The sequence below is a fragment of the Notothenia coriiceps genome, unplaced genomic scaffold (genome assembly GCF_000735185.1).
Source record: "Notothenia coriiceps isolate Sejong01 unplaced genomic scaffold, NC01 NC01_scaffold00023276, whole genome shotgun sequence".
Taxonomy (NCBI): domain Eukaryota; kingdom Metazoa; phylum Chordata; class Actinopteri; order Perciformes; family Nototheniidae; genus Notothenia; species Notothenia coriiceps.
In genome coordinates, this window is record NW_011355977.1 from 219,628 (window position 1) to 237,459 (window position 17,832).

Genomic DNA, 17,832 nt, shown 5'->3' on the forward strand with positions numbered 1-17,832 from the left:
ATTTCATAGCAAAATAAAAAAATGATATTAAACTAATCTTTCAAACATAGTTTAAAACAAAAATAAATATTAGGACAGAGCCCTACAAATAACAACCATAAACATAATAATAAAACAATTAAAATGTTGTATTCAGCCCTGATTAAAACAGCAGGCCCAAATCCTGGATGGGCGGGCCGGCCCCATGGGACCCGCCCATGACGCCGGGTCTGAATACATGGAAACTTGACATGCTGATGGAGTACTAAGAAAGGTCAAAGGCTCACCGAAGTCAGCACAATTAATTCTCCAGTGACAATATACCAAAGATCATGGCAACCCAATCAAGNGGGGGGGCGTGGTCAGCTGCAGCTCATTTGCATTAAAGCTACGTCACAGAATTAGCCCCCTGCAAAGACAGGGCTGGAAAAGAGCAAATAGAGCGAAATGAGGCATGGCTAAAATGGAGGATCTGTTTGGTATTTTGAAAAACTATATTTATATACTTTATATAGGTATGGCCCTACAATATATTGTTCAAATATAGCATGATAGGTCCACTTTAAACCATTTTTTACAGATGAAATTCAACTAGCTATCTGTTTACTTTTTCTACAACTAGATTGAGATGGGATTAAACCCTCTAACCTCACAAAACACTACATGAAGTACCTAACAATGTACACTCGCTGGCCTCTTTATCAGGTACACCTCTACAATCTTTGCAAATCCTTTTACAAAACAAATCCATTTTTATTTTATTGGTTAACACTATCGCAGGCCGTATGGGGTATTGTTGTTGTTTGGGTTGTTGTTAATGTCAACAATTCTTAATCTTTAAACTTTGTAAAAAGTACAATTAATGACAGTGCTGTTGTATTGGATTGCATTAGATTTTGTCTTATGAGGCCGGTGAGTTTTGATACATTTATTAAACTAAAAGGTTTTTGTTTACTTAGCAAACTAAAAAGCCTGATACTACGAAGGGGTTACAATAATTAATCTAAGCCAACATTATTCAATACAAAATACAGCCTTTTTGTAACCTTTCTGATGAATATGTTTTATAACTTAAAATGGGTTATAAAAACCCATTTGAAGTTATGTCTCCACAAGTCAACACTGTGGAGACATTTTGTTTTTTAACTCTTTAATGTAGTGCAGCTAAAATAATTAATTTAATAATATACTATAATCCTACTGTTTATTTCCAGGTTTTCCAGTGAGCAGACAGTGCACATTTTCGTAACAATCACTTAACGTCTTATAAAACAAAGTATGACAGTAGCTCTATAAGAACACAAGATTAGTTGGGTGTTAAACTAAGATGCATTACGCTGGTCCCTGCACCTCCAGCCATTTAAGAGGAGGAACCTTCTTACATAACATGACCATCATGCTTCTAATGAGCTAGTACCACTAGCATTGGCAGTATGTGAATTGAGCTGCTAGTCTGGTGTCCTCTCCCCCCTGCCCCCTTACAATTCGATTAATTAATGGAGCAAATTGTTATCTAACCAGGTCTGAGGTGTGTGTGCCAGCTTTGCACCAACCACACCTGTGAGACGGCCGCAGACGGCGCCTGCTGGAACTCTGTGATGCTGATCGAGGGGAAGGAGGAGACGGTGAAGTCGTGCCTGTCTCCCTCGGAGATGAAGGGTCAGGTCTTCTGCTACAGCTCTCGAAATGTCTCCAAAAGGAACTGCTGCTTCACTGACTTCTGCAACAATGAGACTCTGCACCTGCAGCCAGGTACGGCCACCATGATGGTTCTGAAATGATGCAATCGTTGGTTGTCTTTAATGGATGAATCCTATTTTAAAGGTCACCTATTATGCAAAATCCACGTTTTCATGTTTTTTTTACATAAACATGTGTCCCCTCTGCTTAAAGAGATTCTGAAAGTTTCAGGAAAAAAGATTCGCTCACTTTTGGTCCTGATCCATTTATATAAAAACCTGTCTGAAAATGAGCTGATCAGATTTTTGCCACTTTATGATGTCACAACGATTTGCTAGAGCACCATTGTGTTTTTTTTAACCAAATATCCTGCAGAGGGGCATTGGGAGTGGCTCCTTATTTTCATCTAAAGTAACAGACCCAGGGGACCTTTAAAACCATAAAGATTTTACCTGAAGTTGGAAAAGAAAAAAAGAGACAGAAATAATAGATAAATAATTTCCTCAGACAGTGACTCGGACGACGTCATATTTCTCGATTATTTTTTCGACAACAGCAGCACAACTGTTGGATTTCTCAGTTATTCCAGCCCTGGCTAGACGATGTGGATGCTGATCCGACTAGATCCTGTGACATAACAAAATCCTGCGGGGTTGAAGGGACAGTGGTTAGGAATTTCTCCCCCTCCCATCACTGATTTATAAATAAATGCTGCGTCAGCACATGTGGTCGTGCTGCCTCATGGGCCATCTGTCCAGAAGTTGTCCTTCAAAGCAGAGGGGGAGTATTTACACCTTTGAGTAGACAATTTAGCCGAGTGCACTTTGAGGTTGGAGTTACACTAAACATTGGGAACATTGTGGGTTTTTTGTGCTACACTGCTGCGATACATACATGTGTTTATCCGGTTCGAGCCCATGGCAATTTAAATGCTGTGTATAGGCCCACTAGCTTAAAAACACACACATTTGAGATAAAGATGTCACTGCAGTAGTTGGAAAGGGATTGAAATAGCAGCTAAGATACCTAATCAAATCTGAAAAGTTTGATGTGAAGGATTGATTGTCTTTTTAAGTTACAAGCAAGTTACTTGAACAATTATATCCATTATCATAAAATAGTGAAAGTGAAGTCTTCAAATGTTCTGTTTTCTTTAATTAACAATCTCAAGGGCATTGATATTCATTCCTGTTACATGATACAGGATGACAGTAAACAGGAAATGTTATGGATATTGCGCGATACATTATTAAGCATGACCAATTATCTATCTGATCAACTAGTCAATTAATCGTCCTGCTGTTCCAGCTCTAATCAGCAGTCTTTCTTTGTAAAGGTATACAAAGAAACAAAAATGTGTTAAAAATCTATTCAGGTTGGGCACCCACAGTAATCGTACAAAAGGTTAACAATGTGGTCTAGTGAGAGGGCTTTATTTGAAACAACAGACACAAAAGGAATAACAATGGAACATGGAAAGAAAAGAAGAGTTTCATCCCCCACTTATTTAAATTCACCTTAATTAATTAGAGTCAGATGGCTGCGTAAATCAAATGTAGAGGTGACACAGGAGGTTTGAAGTGCAACATACTGCAGACTCCAGCTGTGATGGTGTGGACTGTGAATGAGAATCAATCTGTTCCTTTGCTAAATATCAGACTATGACTTCATCCAGTGTGCTATTTATTTTATAAACACAAAGAGGTGATATCTGTTTGTGTCTGCGACTTCTGCACTTGCAGTTAAAGATTACGTTATGTAGTTTGTGTTTTTCATAGATCTAATTTCGCCTTAATTGTATTCATTGTTATTCCTCAATCTCACGTTTGTGTGAATGGTGCGTTAAAGCAACTGCTTTAAAGAAGAAATTACTGCTGAGATGCCTTTCTTGTCAATTATGCAGTAGCAGTTTATAGAAGATACAGTATTTTGCAACTGGGCCAGAGGAGAGTAGAGTGTTGTTTTTAAGGTCATGTGTAATGTCAAGTCATGATGGGCTCGAGTTGGACACAAGGACAGGATCTGTATTTAGGTAAAAGGTTAAAGAGGTCTTATGAAACTGTGGTTTAGTTCAGGACGTGTTGCTTTGCACATCTGCAGATGTTGCATGTTTGAATCCCTCATGGTGTGGACATTTTATTCCTTAGGGATAGGAGAAGATAAAAAGGGCTGAAGAAACATAAATTAGGGCTGCATTAATGATGTTGAAACTGTTTGTTGGAAGTGTTATACGTTCCTGAAATTATTCCTGAGGTTAATATGAAAGCTATAGCAATCAAAGTTGGCCATTTCAAAGTTTGGTTATGCTACAATGCTCTCACAGTGTTCACTCTTTGAATCTCATATTATTGTAGCGCTCACCACCTCTGCTATTTTGTTTGTGTCCACGTCTCACCTGTCCACCCACACACAGAATGAAGGTCAGAGATAAAAAAAAAACACCAGGTTACATTATTTTTCCAAACCCACTACTTATTCACAGTGAGGTTGTTGATCAGTCACTTATCTCTTCATTACATTTAAGTAATGACATTTATGTGCAATAATAAATTGTTCTGATGCTTTGGCAGACTAAACTTTGCATCTGCCAAATATACAATTTCCATCCCTCTAAATTATACGATGTTGGACAGCTTTATTTTGCTGTGCTTGTGTTAAGGTCAGAAGAGCTTTTCTTTGTATTTCAGTACATCAGCACATTTTGGCAGTAGTTTTGCACCACTGATAAATGATTGTCCACTAAGATTAAGAAGATTAATTCACTCTCTCTGAAACACAAAAAAAATATTATTCACCACCAGAGGGTGCAAGCTCACTCACAATCAACTGATTATTTGCCCATAGAGATAGATTATAGGGAACAATGATTGATATGCTAACAATGTTGGCTACATCGTGTGTGTGTGTGTGTGTGTGTGTGTGTGTGTGTGTGTGTGTGTGTGTGTGTGTGTGTGTGTGTGTGTGTGTGTGTGTGTGTGTGTGTGTGTGTGTGTGTGTGTGTGTGTGTGTGTGTGTGTGTGTGTGTGTGTGTGTGTGTGTGTGTGTGTGTGTGTGTGTGTGTGTGTGTGTGCGCGCAGAGAGGCCTTTGGAGGAGCCGGGCTGGAGCCGGCTGCAGCTGGCTGCGGTGATCCTGGTGCCCTCATGCCTGATGTGTGTGGGGGTCCTGCTGGGTGTGGTGGTGGTCCAGAGCCACTGCTGGGCCCACAAGCAGGACCTGGAGGAACCTCTGGATGACCAGATGTTGATGTCATCTGACAAATGTCTCAAAGACCTCATCTACGACATGAGCACATCGGGCTCTGGATCAGGTAAGAGAGATGGCGCTTATCTGATATAATGACCCATACTGGGTAATCTTGACAGACTTGAATAACTATAAAGCAAATACAATTGAATAGTTACATAATTGTATTCGTATAGTTACAGGATTTTAACAAACACAAAAATATATCACATTTCCCCCGCACTGTCATCACTGCACTCGTTACCGGTGTCTTTCAGAATGATTTTAAAGTGCTTTCAATGATTTACAAGGCTTTACATAACATGGCCCCTACATACATCACAGACTGGCTTTCATTGTATGACCCTACAAGGACACTCAGATCCTCTCATACTGAAAGTCTTACACAAGACATCTGCGGAGGCTGCTTTCTGTTTTTATGGCCCCAAACTGGGGAAGAGCCTCCCATTGGATTATTTGTATCTGTAAAGCACTTTGGGCAGCATCTTGCATGAAAGGTGCTATATAAATAAAGCTTATAATACCACAACAATTACCCCAAATGAAAAGCCAAATTATACAGATAGGTCTTTAATTTAGTTTGCTGTTCTAAGATCCGATGGGAGGCAGTTCCACAGTTTGGGTCCATAAAAACAGAAAGCAGCCTCCACAGTCACTGATGTATGTAAGGGCCAGGTTATGTAAAACCTTGTAAAGCCTTAAAAGGACATCTGAAAGAAGTCAAATCAATTCTGAAAGACACTGGTAACCAGTGCAGTGATGACAGCACTGGGGAAATGTGGTCCTGCAGCATTCTGAATGGATTGCAATTTCTTTAAAGATGTTTTAGGGAGACAAGTAAAAAGAGAATTGCAGTAGTCCAAGCGATTAGTAATAAAAGCTTGTAAAAGCATTCCGAGTTAAAAATGGTGTGATCCTGGCAACGTTTTTGCAACGATGTTAAAATTGCTTAAAACATGTATATCACAGTCTAAAATGACCCCCATATTGGTAACTTGTGTTTTAATATACCTGGCATGCTGTGAAATGGAAATATACAATTGTGTGTCATTGACAGAGCTAAATCCCAGATCAAATGCATGCTAAAGGGTCTTTGAGCATGTTTCTCTAAGTGATTGTGCTGTTATGTTAAATGTTTGTTTTTCATGTATTGTGTCTTGATATTTGTCTATGTTGATGTTACATAGTGATGCAAGTCAAATTTCAGACTTGATCTGACCATTAAAGTATTATCGTATCGTATCATATCGTATCGTATTATATCGTATTGTATCATATTGTGTATTAATATCAGTTAATTGTGTTGCTGGTGTTTCTTAGGCCTGCCCCTGCTGGTCCAGCGGACTATAGCTCGGACCATTGTCCTGCAGGAGACCATTGGGAAGGGTAGATTTGGGGAGGTGTGGCGGGGAAAGTGGCGAGGAGAGGATGTGGCGGTGAAGATTTTCTCCTCTAGAGACGAGAGGTCCTGGTTTCGTGAAGCAGAGATTTATCAGACCATCATGCTCAGGCATGAGAACATCTTAGGCTTCATTGCTGCGGACAACAAAGGTAAGAAATGACGGACAATTACCAATTTCAATGAAGTTAAGATTACAGTTATGAGATAAACCTGCCAATCTGTATTATCTGCTGTGTGCTGCAGATAACGGCTCGTGGACTCAGCTCTGGTTGGTGTCAGAGTACCATGAGCATGGCTCCCTGTATGACTACCTGAACAGGTACACGGTCCCTTTGGAAGGCATGATCGTCCTTGCTCTGTCCATAGCCAGTGGGCTGGCACATCTCCACATGGAAATCATCGGAACACAAGGTAAGGCTGTAAAAAGTGAATGAATGTGTTTATGAATGATAAAAACTGTTATAGCATTTATGTGTGCAATAAACCGACTATAGTAAAGAATTGTCTCACCCCAGATTCCAGCAGTGACAGTCAGCCTGTGAAACCTCAAGGCTGTTTACGATGTATAAATGAGGCTGTAATTTAGGCTTGCAGCTAAAGATTACTTTAAAATCTGTTTAGTTTAGTTTCTGCAATGTCAAAAATGTCTTTCACAGAATCAAACATTATCGCTTAGTCGAGAAAATAATCTCTCTGAGCAGATATAGAACATCTAACATATAACCCTGCTAATGTTTGGTACTTGGCTAGATAAATTAGATAAAATCATAGTGATTACTTTCCTTTCCTTTTGCTCAGTAAACCGATTGCAATTCAACTGTGTGGTTTTTTCACATAAATGTCATTCATGGCGGTGATGAATTGACTAGATTTCATGATACTGTATGTAAGAGTACTACAAAACACTTGTTCAATTGTTCTTTTTTACTTCATTTATCCTAATAGCATTACTGTATGCAACATGTTGAGTATGCGTATGAAGCAAAATACTTTATTTGTGGCCTTCTTGGTTATAGGGAAACCTGCGATTTCCCACAGAGACCTGAAGTCGAAAAATGTCCTTGTGAAGAATAACGGCACCGCAGTCATCGCAGACTTGGGTTTGGCTGTGAAACACGACTCAAGCACCAACTCCATCGACATACCGTCCAACCACAGAGTGGGAACCAAGAGGTCTTATTTACTTCCTAACACACAGTTAACAACAAATAGAAACAGGAAAATAAACTGAAATTACCTCAAGAGTGTTTAAGACCCTTGTCTCAGTATGGCCTGATTATAGCCATTCCTACACAGTTCTCATGTATTGTATATATATATATTTAAACGTTAGTCTATATTTCTTAAAGACTTATATTTGGCCCTAACAAAAGCAAAGAAGTGGTTTAAGTGCTGTCAGTGTTGTGCTTTTAAGATGATGTCTTTGTCCCTTGAGCTTCCTGAAACATCATCTTTAAATGTCTTTAGAGTCACAAATACAAAGCAACTTGTTTTTTGTTGGACTTGTTTGGCAGAATGTTTACGGAAAAACTACCGGCCACATTTTCATTGGTCTTGTTTTAGACATGTAGCAGCATGAAGCAGTGGCCTTGGCAGATGTCTTTGCTTTCCAAGTGCCCTTATACGATTTTTAATTGAGAGAACATGGTGAAACAAACTAACACTCCAGTCGGTTTAGGAAGTAAGTACTTAGGTCTTAATCATTTTGTCCTCTGAAGGTACATGGCCCCAGAAATCTTGGATGAGTCATTCCATATGAACAGCTTTGAGTCATTCAAGAGGGCGGATATCTACTCTCTGGGCCTGGTGTTCTGGGAACTGGCTCGGAGATGCTCTGTTAGAGGTACTTTAAATGGACCATGTTTATTTGCCCATCGCATGCTATTTAAGGGTGGTTATACCCTCATGTTTTTTAGTACGCTGTACATCAGTCCTGTCTTCACAAGGCAGATAAGGACAGGCATGATGAATCAAATGTCCTTTTTTTCACAGGACTGCATGAAGATTTCCAGCTGCCTTATTATGACCTGGTGCCTTCTGATCCAGCCATCGAGGACATGAGGAAGGTGGTGTGTGATCAGAAACTCAGACCCAACGTTCCTAACCAGTGGCAGAGCTGCGAGGTGAGACAGGAAAATATAACTGATGTATCCTCATGTTGTGTATTTTTCACCAACTTTATGATGATGCTCACTTATCATGAGTGTATGTATAAATGTGTAAAAGCCAGAAACAAAACCACAACATGCCATAATATGCTATTGAAGAAAAAACTTGTTCATCGCAACACAGGCACTTTTGTTTTGCAGTAGACGTGTTCATTGCATTAATGAGCACATTTTTCATTCTGAAACTTCACTTCAATGATCATTTTCGCTAAGTGAGTAAAGGAAGAGTTGGAGCTCCCCTCACTGGAGACTGAAGGCACTGTCGTCAGCTCAGCTCAGTTCAGTTTGATAAAAGCTTTGAAAGACAATCAATAATACATTTGTTTCACTTAGGCACTTTAAAATGATGAACACTGTATTTATCAGCGTAGTATGTCCCGAATTGCTAAAAAAAAACAGTGAACTGAATTCCAAAAGAAACGTCTGTTTTGACAGTGATGAAAACTAAATGTAACACATTTTTTATAATTACCAAAGCTTTGGTATTTATGTTACACAAAGTAAGAAGCCGACACTACAGCTCTGACGTTTTCGCTTTTCATCCGTCTGCTTGTTACCCACCAGGCTCTGCGTGTGATGGGAAAACTGATGAGAGAGTGCTGGTACACCAACCCTGCTGCTCGACTCACCGCTCTGCGGGTCAAGAAAACTGTTTCTCAGCTGTCCTTCAGCAAGGACGTCAAAGATTAAGTAAATTTGTTGCCCTGCTGATCACCACTGGTGCTGGCACTGGTGCGACACGAAGGACAGAGTCACAGTAACTGGGAGACGCTATTCTCTCTAACGGCCTGAGGCTGCCCTCTTCAGGAGACCACCACATTGTTCACCCTCAGAGAGCAACTTCAGGTCTGTTTTTGGTGCCAAAGTATTGTAGGGGTGTCCATGGCTGCTTTGCACATAGACAATCACTCAAAACAGTTAACCAAACAGCTGAAATGTCGCTAGAAAGTGCTATAAGAAATAAGAATATATATAATGAATAAACAGATTATTTTGCTACCTCAGACTTTTAAGTGCCCAAAGCTTAAAGTTGCACATTGTAGTATTTTTGTGCCATATCTTATAACAAATGCAGTATTGCTGAGTAGCTTATGTGCCTACTGACAATCACACATGATACTGGAAGCTTATTAACAGACTTTCCCTGATCATCTGAATTTTAAAGTGTTTGAAGTGCTTTAAAAAGTGATTGCAGTATACTAATGTTCACTGTATTGCTTGTGTTTAGTGTAAATGTTACTGTACAGGAATACAGCTGTGTGTATCCAACTGGAAGATATCTGTTAGCTTAATATATTAAATGTGAATATATCCAAGTGTTTTTATTTGTGAAATGTTACTATCCAACTATTGATTCGTATCAACATTGGATGGCAATGAGAGTTTATACGTTAGTCCAAATACTTTTGAATGGATGAAGTTAAGTAAAGACATTCCTGGTCCCCAGAGGATGAACCCTAATACATTTGGTGATCCCCCAACTTATAGTATAACTGGGGCTGATCAAAACAAAAACAAAAGTAAAGCCTGACAAACTAAGACTTGGCCTATCCTAATATAATCCGAGTAACCCCTTACATTTGGTTGGTTAGTTAAAAGCTTGACTGTTACTCTGGCGCCACCTTGTAAATATTTACACTGACTTATTGTTTTCACTTAAATTTAAGTGATAAAGCTGCCTCTCTTAGATTAGATTATATATGATTTAACACCCTAAAGGGAAGTGCATAAGCTCCTGCTTCATATATTTTGCACATTTTGCTGTAAAGAGTTGTTGAAAAACTAAATAAATGGCATCATGGTTAAAAGTTATTTGCTTTATATTTCTTAAATATATTAATTTACACTGGAAGAATTTTATTGAAATGATAAATTCTTAGCTGCCTTACTGCAGAATTCAGAACTTGAGTATTGTTAACATTGGCTTGACAACTAGGTAGTTATGTAAGAAAACAATTCACCCTACAAGCCTGATACTGTTTATGTAAAACAGCAATTAGGATAAAAGCAATATGAGCAATATAAGATCAGATCTTGATCAAGTTAAAAACACATTTTAAAAATCGTAAAACATGAGGAAAATAACAGGAGAAGAGCACAGTCTGAGTGATGGGTGCACAGCAAGGCTTTGGTCTGAAGAGGCCTTATCGTAACAGGATTAGGGAAGGTGCACATTGGTGAATCTGCATACCATGTGTGCCTGTTGCCCACATGTGTCAAAGTGTGTGTACTTGTTTCATATTGTTCAAGTTCAAATGATTCTGTGTCTAAAAATGCAACTCTGATCAATCATTTATTGTTGATTTAACCGGTGCTGTGCCGGCCCATGTTTCCCATCTATTCATCCTCAATTAATGTTCATGCTTTTAGTGGCTAAGGCAAATGCTTCCATGTCGCTGCTCAGTGTTGACACATACTGTATGCATGTCCTCCTGTTATAAAGGGTTAACCATTACTGGTGTATAGCATCAGCTGTGTTGCCTGAAAATAGGCTATGTAGCCTGTTCGCTGCTTTGAAAAAAAAGTATATCTTTTCTGTTTTCTATGAAATGATTTGTTGACTTCAATCATGGGATCATTCTATTTTGTGTGTTGCAGTTTACAGTATAATATTGAAAATGCAGTACAATAGCGTCTGGCTTCGCCTGTGTCATTTGTAAATATAAATATTTTGTATCTGATGTTCGATCTATGCTGAGCCAAGCTTTTGTGTTGTGTATTGAGTCCTATATGCTTCTCAGATAATTAATCAGGTCACACAATAGACATCTGAGCTGTTATGTTAATTGTTTGTTGTTTATTTCTTCATGTATTGTGTCTTGATATTTGTCTATGTTGATGTTACACATGGAGCTGCTGTGATGCAAGTCAAATTTCAGACTTGATCTGACCATTAAAGTATTATCGTATCATATCATATATAAAATGCTTATCTATCATTCAAAGAGGCGTGAGCACCATGTGCAATTACTGACTAGTGTCTTTTATATATTGTGTATGAAATTGCTTAATGTTTTCACATGTAATGCTGCTTTCATAAAAATAATTCCTGCTTTTAGACTTTCAAACCAATTTAGACCAATATTTTTGGATTAAAGTGAACCCATTTTATGTCATGGCTTGTTTGAATGCCTTTGCATTTATTTTTCTTCTTGCACTATTTATTCTGTATAAAAGTGACAATAAATAAACAATGAACAGTTTTTCATGGAATGAACTCTTTCCATTACTTTTTTTCATAATACAAATATTTGATTGAGTATACAAATATATATTTCAGTATAAAATGTCTCCACATTGCACTAGTTTTTTGAAGCAAAGATTGTGCAGATCTTTGCACATTACTGCACGTAGGAAAGAATTTCCCAGAGCACCTTATCTGAAACAGGTCCTTTCGTATACTTTTACCTCAAATGACGTGACTCATCCTCGCTCTCTGATCTACTGCTTTGATTGTGTAAACTGTTCATAATGTGTCCGTTATAGAGCAGGGAAAGAAAGTGTAACACTGAGACCATCAGCACTTTGCAGATGAGTCAACACCGAGCACTGCGCTGCGAGTTGCTTCAACGGATTTTACTGTTACCTCAAAGTGGAAAGGTCACACAGTGTTACCCACAGGAGCTTTATCTGCGAAAAGGATGTCATTATAGAAAATGTTACCAAATTATATTTATAGTTTAAAGGTTTCTTTGAGGTTATAGCTTTAAAGGTCCCATGTCATGCTTTTCCGGTTATTACCCGTTCCCTTGTGTGTTATGAATGTTTTTATGCATGTAAACGGTCTGCAAAGTCACAAACCCTCAAAGTACACCCTGTAGCGAGTAAAACTCTAACACAGAAAATACCCAGAACGCCTCGCTGGAGATTTCTCTTTTTCCATTGTTTTCTTCCTGGGTACAGTGATGTGCCCATACCCAAATGGACCCATTGGCCCAAATGGACCAATCCATGGAGCCGTTACGTTACGTCCGCGGAGCCGTTAGGTTAAGTCTGTGGATTGGTCCAAATGGAACAATCCGCGGACTTCCTCACACACACAATCTCAATCTTTTCTCAGCTCCGCCGATTTCTCCTCCCTGAGACGGCGAGACGCGGCGAGGATGTGAGTCGGTGTGTGAGCACACACACAAACTCCCAGCCAGGCTGCGGGTGTGTGTTCGGGCTGGTTTCGGGCTGGTTTCGGGCTGGGTTTTGCTGTCTCACAGTCTCGCAGTCTCGCAGACGGCCACTGGGCTCATAGGGAGGGGGGGCAGGGGCTCCAACAAGCCGTTTAGGACAGAGAGTGAATACACATACTATACAGAGATGCTGTATGAGAAACCAATGTGAGTTTGGAAAATTGCACAATATAAATCTATTTTAGTATATTACCTCAACAATGGAATTATGATCAGAAATGGCCATGACATGGGACCTTTAACTGTTTTTAACCTAAAAAATGTATTCTCATTTTTTCCACATTATAAAACAATGTTTATAACAAATAGGTATTAAACATACTGCAAGTTGACTGCATTGGAACCACTTGTTTTAATTAACACTGACTGCTTTTGAATACATTTAAGCACAACACGTCTACTGTGAAGCACTTAAAAATGCAATTATTGTATGAAAGGTGCTATTCAAATAAATATGATCATTATTATCAAACACAATATGCCAATATGAATAGGATGTGTGTGTTGTTTTAAGAAGAAAAGACTCATCGATGATAATGAATCCAGTGTTTTCTGTTGTCCTCACATCAAGCAGCAGGAGAGTTCATGCTATCAACAAAACGTATCTGTACTTATGGTGGACGGGAAATGTGCAATGTCCTGGTGAAATGTGGTGTCTGTGTTCCAGACGGTCTGCTGAGGGGCAGCGGGGCAGAGGGAAAGGCTGTGGGGCAATCTGCTGCAAGGGAGTATTTCAACTGGGTTCATACAGTACTGGTCCCTAGACATGTGGCTTTTGTGCATAGTGAAAGATGATCTTCTCTTCCTGCAGATTAAACACTGTGCCTTTTGTAGGCATGGGTGTGGTAGTGCGAGAAGGTTTGTGCACTTTGGTTCAGTTTTCTTTACCCCATCAGCCATTGTCTCCCTGGCTGCGGCCTGTGTGTGTGATTTCCCTTTTGAACCAACCGTGTCTGATGCCTTCGGCCCAATGACCCATGCTTTCTGTTTGGGGAGCGTGACAGTGGCCCCGAGCTAAATCAGCCTTTTGTCTGTCCTCATAAGACAAGTCTCCCTGCTTGGCAGAACACAGGACTCAGGCCGAAGCTAAGCCCATTGAGGAACTGAGAGTGAGAGAGGCTGGAAGCAGGTGCTGCTGCAAGCGTGATGTGGCAGTTTCTCATGCATTGCTGATTTCTGACAGACCATAAATCAAATTGCTTAGACTGCTAAAAAGGAAAGGGACTATTCGAAGGGGATTTATAAGAAGAAAAAAAACTTCCTTTGCTTTTCAAAACAGCGGACCATGCCTTCTCAAGAAAGAAGTTGAAAGAGGTGAAAAGGAAGTAAGGTATGTGAGATTGTGATCTGCAGATGCAGGTCCACCACAACCCTCACATGACGTGGATTTCCGCTCTGACACATTGTGCCTGTAGCTGCTCAGCGGGGCAGGGCCACACGATCACTGAAGAGCTGCTGCTGCTGCAGGACATGATGGTTCTTTGAGGGCTACTCTACCATGCAGCGCACTATGAATTTCAATGGACTTCAACGACAGAGCAGCCAAGAGAATTACATTCTGGATAATACTAGGAAGAAATGCTCCCTGTGGTCCCGACGCTCCCTGAGGGAAAACAATGATCGACAACAGAACATCACAGGCTCCCTGTCCAGAGTCAGCAAGGTGAGACAATAAAGCAGATGTAAACACACACTTGTGCAATGCAAATCAAACATAAAACACAACATTTATTAGACCTGACGTTTCTCTTATGCAGTATTGTTCATAATGAAAAGCAGTTCACTGATTTAACTGTGTAACAAAAGTATAGCATCTCTCTGCAACTGGCAGAAAGCCTTTTACCAATCGTAATCTTTTGAGTTATTTAGAAATGCAGGATCAACATTTTCGTACACTGAGCAACCTTTTTAGTTTCCTGAGAGGTTTACACTTTAATCTGTTATAATGTTTTAAAGAGGAACTCTGCATTTCTCCTTTTGCAGACAAAACTAACCCACTCCAACTCCTTGGTTGATTACTCTGACCCACAAAGGTAAATATATCAAATCTGAGGTGCAATAGATCGTAAAGGGGGGGGGGGTTCACTTTTAACCTCACAACAAATCATTGATGGAAAATTCAAAACATGACGAGTTGTTCCTAAAATATTCATTTGCATTTTGTTGTTTGCACAGGACCACGATCGAACTTGAAAAACAAGACAATGAAACATTTGGTTTTGAAATTCAGGTAATCAGATTTTATACTCTTTAAGATTAAATACATCATTTTATGCTCTCATGCTTTTTAAAACCTGCTCGATTCTTTGATATGTTTCTTTGAAAAGCATTTTTGTGACTAATGTTCCCTTGTTGCAGACCTATGGCCTGCAGCTGAAGGACAGCTCTGCAGTGGAGATGTGCACGTTTGTGTTCAAAGTGCAGGAGGACAGCGCTGCTGAGAGTGCTGGCCTGACCGCAGGTAGACCACCCACATCCTCTAAACAGGCCTTCACAGGCTTCCCATGCATACACAGAGTTAGTATGTCAACGCCTACACACACTGATGCACAGATGCTAAGCAAAGCCATGTCCTCTTCTTGTAAATGATTAGTTCCTTTTATGCATGTTCATTGTAGGAGATATTATCGTCACCATCAATGGGGTCAGCATTGAAGGATCATCTCATCAACACATACTTGATCTGATCAAAGAATCAACCAACAGTCTAAAGTAAGTGATAAAAGAAAACATTGGCTGTGCATCAAAGCACAACAGAGGATGAATCCAATGTGCAGAAATACAAATATCAGAGGATTTTCTATTGTGTGTGACCCTGTGTTTTTATGTGATTCCAGGATGGAGACAGTGTGTGGAAATGTAGTGAAGCAGATAGAGCTGGAGAAGAGGGTGAACCTGCTGAAGGTGTGTATCTGTGACCCGCCCATGTTTATTGTTAACATACTGCAGCTTTGTGGTTTTATTTCAGTGACTAAACTAAACCACCCAATCCCAGCTAAACAGCTTACTCAAACATGTCATAACTAAACCCATTGTGGGCTCTCATACTGAGCCTTGAATGTATAGGCTAAAATGTTTCTTACCAGACTTAAAACCTCAATCTTTTTTCTGGTCATACAGCAATCACTACGTGAGAAATTGGTGGAGCTACAAGCCGTTACATTACAGGAAAAACGTCTGATGCGAGGTGAGAGGATTTGTTCAGCCGTCACCCAGCACTTCCTGTCTCACATCTTTCTGTTAATGTTGTGCATTCAAGTGTAAACTCCAGATAACTGAGATAAAGGAGTTCCCCTGAAAAATGAACACTGACAAACTTCCTGTTGCAAACTTCTCGTCAGCTACAGCTTTATCTAACACTGTTGTGTTTTCAGGGAACTTGAACAACAGCAGCCTCCACCTCTCGATGGACTCATCAGGGAGTCTGAGTACTCAACGCCGGCGTTTTTCAAGTGACAGTAGCTACCGAAGCGTGATGACAGAAGACAGTGACCAGGCCAGTGTGTTTGGGGATCTGTGCTCTCCAAGCCCCTGCAGTGCAGCCAGCACCACAGACGACAGCTGCTTCTTCTCCAGAGACTTCCCCTCACAGGACGGCTCCCGCAGGTTTTCAACAAGCTCCAACCATCATCACCTGGGACGCTCCAGCAGCTCCAGCTTGGCCGGCAGCAGCAGCAGCTCCATCTCTCCTTCCTGGGAGGAAACAAGGATCTCCTCCTTGTTTGGTACCCTGCCCCGTAAAAGCAGGAGAACCAGTGTTCGTAAACACATCCTGAAGTTAATTCCTGGACTCCAGCGATCAGTGGAAGAGGAGGAGATTGGAACAAACTATTAGTGACTCACATGCTCCTTGTGTTTATTTGATACTAAGGGTTAACAAGGTTTCTCATGCTCTTTTTGAAGAAAGAGATAGACACTGTAATGAAGTGTTTCCACACACACAAGGTTTGGTTAACCCTTAAAAGAAACCTGTCTTCGCCTTCATGGGAACTCAGAGATAACTGACATTTTGGCACTTGGCATTTATCAATGTCAAAGTTGATCCAAGAGGGTCCTGAGCCTTAAAGGTGAGCCTGGCTCACTGCTTGGCTTAGACTTGTGGTTGCACAAAAGCATTATGAAAATATTCTTCCTTTGTGTGAATGTACGAATACAAGATTGTAATGTAAATAGATGAGATGTGTATCCTACTGGCTTGAATAAAAAGCTGCATTAATCAGAAGTTTGAACTGCAGTAGCTGAACTCATGTAGCACCTTGTACTTTAACATGAGTTTACTGTGACCTAAAACCCATGAGAACCATGTATATTTCAGGTCTGATACACATGTAAACAGCACTTCGGTCACATTCAGGTGCTGAAAACCAAAACCAGAGCTCTACTCCATATAGGTGTCTGCTCAGCTCATAACAGGATGTGGGTACAAGAAGTACAACTGCTCGTTCACAACATTTCTTTTTAACTTTCGGTGTTCAGAAATACTGTTTCTTGTTTCTGAATATGCTTAAATATGTATGTTTCACTTTCAATAGCAATAAAGTACGTTTTTACAGAATGTCGTGCTTTCTTTTTTGGTATCAAGTCAATAAAGTCTGTTTGCAATTGAAAATAAACGTGTGAAGTTAAACACTGTATAGTATTTTTTCCGTCAGTGATCAGATAAAGCACACTGTCTGAAGTTACCCTTGCCACAGGAAGTGTATTTAACACATTACAGAGTGAGTTACATTATAGATTTCTGTTGATGATGCAGGTAGTGCAGATCGATTATTCATATACATAAAACAAGTATTATTATGGGGACTGTTGATTGCCTGTAAAGTTTAAGTTACAACAGTTACAACACTTGAGAATAGCACCTCACACATTTCCTGTAATAAGTGTCACTTCTTTGGTTTCCTGCCTGCTAAACAGAGGGAGACAGAGAGAGGTACAGAGGGGCATCATCACATTATGAGGAATTTAACCGTTTTCCAGCACTTGATTACTATATTCACAAAAACAAAAACGTTATGCATCAGCTAAACTGAGAGACTAATCATTTAGAAATATAATAAAAATAATAATTCGAAAAGTAACAGAGAAGTTTTACCAGCAAGCTACTTAAGAGAAGTTCTTTTTTTTTTTAACGTTTACTAGTGTTGCTTATTGAGGTGGATCTAGCTTTACACAGTTAGG

The 17,832-nt window shown here is 39.8% G+C and overlaps 2 protein-coding genes across 2 annotated transcripts in view; both read left to right on the plus strand.

Annotated features, from left to right (window-relative positions):
- The window catches only part of acvr1c (activin A receptor type 1C), a 26,527-nt gene extending 14,857 nt beyond the window's left edge, over window positions 1–11,670 (plus strand). The window contains exons 2-9 of the mRNA XM_010781505.1: window positions 1,501–1,731; window positions 4,737–4,967; window positions 6,224–6,454; window positions 6,549–6,716; window positions 7,322–7,478; window positions 8,024–8,148; window positions 8,298–8,428; window positions 9,038–11,670. Coding sequence (XP_010779807.1) covers window positions 1,501–1,731; window positions 4,737–4,967; window positions 6,224–6,454; window positions 6,549–6,716; window positions 7,322–7,478; window positions 8,024–8,148; window positions 8,298–8,428; window positions 9,038–9,163 — 1,400 coding nt within the window. The 3' untranslated portion in view covers window positions 9,164–11,670. The remainder of the gene's footprint in view (window positions 1–1,500; window positions 1,732–4,736; window positions 4,968–6,223; window positions 6,455–6,548; window positions 6,717–7,321; window positions 7,479–8,023; window positions 8,149–8,297; window positions 8,429–9,037) is intronic.
- Window positions 11,671–13,722: 2,052 nt separating this feature from the next.
- Window positions 13,723–17,245, plus strand: cytip (cytohesin 1 interacting protein). The gene is made up of 8 exons (XM_010781506.1): window positions 13,723–14,317; window positions 14,638–14,687; window positions 14,830–14,884; window positions 15,013–15,115; window positions 15,273–15,366; window positions 15,492–15,558; window positions 15,775–15,841; window positions 16,029–17,245. Exons 1-8 carry the CDS (start codon window positions 14,153–14,155, stop codon window positions 16,487–16,489), a joined length of 1,062 nt encoding a protein of 353 aa, XP_010779808.1. The 5' UTR covers window positions 13,723–14,152; the 3' UTR covers window positions 16,490–17,245.
- Window positions 17,246–17,832: the final 587 nt, after the last annotated feature.